The sequence below is a fragment of the Osmerus mordax genome, chromosome 10, assembly GCF_038355195.1.
Source record: "Osmerus mordax isolate fOsmMor3 chromosome 10, fOsmMor3.pri, whole genome shotgun sequence".
Lineage (NCBI taxonomy): Eukaryota > Metazoa > Chordata > Actinopteri > Osmeriformes > Osmeridae > Osmerus > Osmerus mordax.
In genome coordinates this window covers 16,053,256-16,057,185 of record NC_090059.1, presented here as the reverse complement: position 1 = coordinate 16,057,185, position 3,930 = coordinate 16,053,256, and the positions used below count along the sequence as shown (strand labels likewise).

Genomic DNA, 3,930 nt, shown 5'->3' with positions numbered 1-3,930 from the left:
AGGTGATGGAGAAGGCTCTGGAGCTACAGGAGGGTGGTGGTGATGGAGAAGGCTCTGGAGCTACAGGAGGGTGGTGGTGATGGAGAAGGCTCTGGAGCTACAGGAGGGTGGAGGTGATGGAGAAGGCTCTGGAGCTACAGGAGGGTGGAGAGTGATGGAGAAGGCTCTGGAGCTACAGGAGGGTGGTGGTGATGGAGAAGGCTCTGGAGCTACAGGAGGGTGGTGGTGATGGAGAAGCTCTGGAGCTACAGGAGGGTGATGGTGATGGAGAAGGCTCTGGAGCTACAGGAGGGTGATGGTGATGGAGAAGGCTCTGGAGCTACAGGAGGGTGGTGGTGATGGAGAAGGCTCTGGAGTTACAGGAGGGTGGAGGTGATGGAGAGGAGGAGCAGAGAAACAGAAGGTGATGATGGTGGTGATGATGATGGTGGTGAGAATAGAGATTATAATGCCGACGGTTGGGATAATGGTGTTCCTGATGATAATGATGGTAGTGGTGATAGAAAAGATGAGGAGGATGGTGATAATAATGATGATTATGATTAGGAAGTATTTGATTGCATTGAAGCAGGATGACATATAGCGTTCGTAGAGGGCTCCAGCACGCTGGGAGCTGGTAATCACTTACAGTGTGAGTGTAGCTGGATCATGGCTGTTTTCAATCAATGCCTTTGACAGTGTGCTGTAGGTGTCCATGCCCTTACCAAGGCCAAGGGTGCCACACAGCTCTTTTACCCCTGGAAGTGTGCCTCTGTCTGGGGGCTGCGGATAAGGGGGTGCCTGGGAGGTGAAAGGTCAGCGAGTCTGCGAGGGACTTCCTCTCTCTCTCTGGGTGGGAGGGGATGAAAGCTCCTTAAAAACACCCAGGAGTCCCTTACTGCTGGTCAAAATGTCATGTGTCTAAAACACACACACACACACACACAGCCACAGATAGTTGAAGCTGTCTCATGTTTAACCCTCGGCCATTCAAAGGGAAATGCCCTTTCCACACGCTCGTAGCTGCAGTCTCTCTGTGCCTTGCAGGTGAGGCGTTTTCAAAGGCTCAGTGAAAGCTCATATCTCATCCACTTCAGTACAGGGAGTGTGATATAATCTCACAAGGACCCCCCCTAAACAAAAAGATTGACAGCCGCTCGCCCCCCCGTCCCCCCCGTCCCCCTCACACACCCGCCATGGGGGTCGAGATGCTCCTCTCTCCACTGGGTTGGGGTAGAGGCTTCCAGAAAAACTCTCCGTGGGAGGCGATGCCCGATTTAGATCAGCGAATTAAAAATGTAAACTGACGTGGCCTCCGTCTGCCAAAACTGTGTTTGCCCGGGGCCGAGCGTTCTTGTCTGTGTGTGGATCACCTCTGGGCTGTGGACTCCTTCTGTGGACGGCGGGGAGGAGCGTGTGTGTGTGTTTAGATGTTAGCTACGCTAGCAGGGGTGTTCAAAGCTCCCCTGTTGGGAGAGATGAAACAACAGAAGGGTTATTTTGGGACAGTTTTGTTCTCAAAGCGAACTCCCTGGAGCGCCGTGGTGTCGAGCGAGGCCCGGCGGTGCTCACATGACCGCTGGAGAGCGCTTCCCCCGACTGAGCACGCGTCCACTTGGCCTTTATATTCACACCTCAAACCTCCACCTAGCTAATCACCTCGAGGTATGAACCCAGGCCCTTTTAATTGGCCCTTCAGTAGGATCCTGTTGGGTGGTTTTCAAGGTGAGGCCTGCTCTTAAAGGTTAACGGTTGTCTCTGGTGGTGGAGGCAGGATTTGGATGAGTGAGCGCCCAGCACTTCCAAATACCAGCCAGCACCTGGAGGGATGCACAGCTGGGGCCTGATGGTTGGGTCATTCAGTCATCTTTTCTCTCTCTCTCTCTCCCTCTCTTTTGCAGAGTTTGGGTTCTGCAGACAGGAAGAGACCAATCAGAAAAAGTAAGTTGATTTTGCCGTTTTCGATCTCTCCATTTCTCAGTTCTTCCATCCCACCTTGCTTTTCAATCAGTCATCCCTCCATCTCACCCTGTCCTCAGGTGACATATGGATTTGTGTCTCTCCATCCATCCCTCCCTTCCTCCATCCCTCTCTCCATTTTCTCCCTTCTTACCTCTATACATCTGTCCAACCTTCCATCTCTCTGCCTTCCTGTACTCTCCACAGAAATGTTTTGCAGTTGTATTTGGATTAAACTGTTAAACACTCACATGACGTTCCTTTCAAAGTCCCATTGGCGGATTTGAGGCTGGGAAGTGCATATTTAGGAGTCAGTTGGCTGAGCGGTGAGGGAGTCGGACTAGTAATCCGAAGGTTGCCAGTTCGATTCCGGTCATGCCAACTGACGTTGTGTCCTTGGGCAAGGCACTTCACCCTACTTGCCTCGGGGGTATGTCCCTGTACTTACTGTAAGTCGCTCTGGATAAGAGCGTCTGCTAAATGACTAAATGTAAATGTAAATTTAGACCAAATCTTCATTCCTGAGGTGTTTCACCGTCTTCTTGCAGATTTAGTGCAGGGAGGGACTAAACCATGCTGGAGGAGAAAACATGTTAACTGGAGCTCAGGCACACTAGTAATCCACCGTAATCTGCATGCAGATTAGGAATTCACTAAGTGAATTACTAGGATAATTCTCTCTTCAACGGGTGTGGCGTGACACAGCTTTGATTGATTATAAGCCGCTAGAGTTAATTGCCTGTTATTTGTCTCTGCGTGTTCCATGTCACTTCAGGATAATTGTTTTCTTTTTTCCCCTCCGTCCTTGGTACTGAAACGTGAGCGGAAACAGATGTTGTCACTGTTGTCACCTGTCTGCCAGACTACCTGACTGGATGGCTCACTTCTCAATCAGCCATGAGACAATGTTAAACCTTCAGGCCCAAATGAGTTTAACACAGGTCTGGTTTGGCGTTAAGTCTTGAGAGTGGTTCAGTGTGTGGACTGGTAAGTTCATGTTCTTGCTACTGGGGTGAGTGTGTGTGTGTGTGTGTGTGTGTGGACTGCAATGTGCTCTCTGCTTCGTCAATACAGGAGGATGCATATGGAACACAGAGCTTTTAGATCGAATTCTTAGAACATTCAGCAAGAATCCACCCCAGTTCCAAGAACACATTTATACAGAACGCCATGAACGTTCTAAATTGCAGCACTTAACGACTGACAGGCGTCCAGACATCCATGTCTGCTCTGGGAGCACCAGCACAGTGCTGTCTGCTCTGGGAGCACTAGCACAGTGCTGTCTGCTCTGAGAGCACTAGCACAGTGCTGTCTGTTCTGTGAGCACCAGCACAGTGCTGTCTGCTCTGGGAGCACTAGCACAGTGCTGTCTGTTCTGTGAGCACCAGCACAGTGCTGTCTGCTCTGGGAGCACCAGCACAGTGCTGTCTGCTCTGGGAGCACCAGCACAGTGCTGTCTGCTCTGAGAGCACCAGCACAGTGCTGTCTGCTCTGTGAGGACCAGCACAGTGCTGTCTGCTCTGAGAGGACTAGCACAGTGCTGTCTGTTCTGTGAGCACTAACACAGTGCTAGCTGTCTGCACAGACGCTGTGTTGCACTTGTGCAGTCCTGAGGCTGTTCAGAGCACAGGTGGAGGCACACCAAGCCAGGTCCTTCTCACTTTCAGCTGCTGACTGACACAGGGTGGGTCATCATCGCTTTTAGTCTCTGGTTTCGTTCTGTGTGTGTGTGTGTGTGTCTCCCATGTGAAAGACTGGTGGTATTGTCACCATGCACCACACTCATGCATTGAATGTCTGCCAACGTTCGGATGGTGTCATAGCAACAAGATTTCTGCACACCGAACATGGAGTAGTGTGTGTGTGTGTTAAATGCTTTTAATTTACTCCCCCCCCCACATCACACAAATACAACGAAACACCGCTTCTCAGAATCTCCAACGGATGTTTCATAAGTTTATCTCTCTAAACACATGCATGTTTGTCTGATTC

General features: G+C 50.6%; 1 protein-coding gene across 1 annotated transcript in view; it reads left to right on the top strand.

Annotated features, from left to right (window-relative positions):
* Window positions 1-228: 228 nt before the first annotated feature.
* Window positions 229-3,930, top strand: part of LOC136950042 (netrin-3-like) — a 30,379-nt gene continuing 26,677 nt past the window's right edge. The window contains exon 1 of the mRNA XM_067244128.1: window positions 229-292. Within this exon, the coding sequence (XP_067100229.1) occupies window positions 229-292 (64 nt within the window). The remainder of the gene's footprint in view (window positions 293-3,930) is intronic.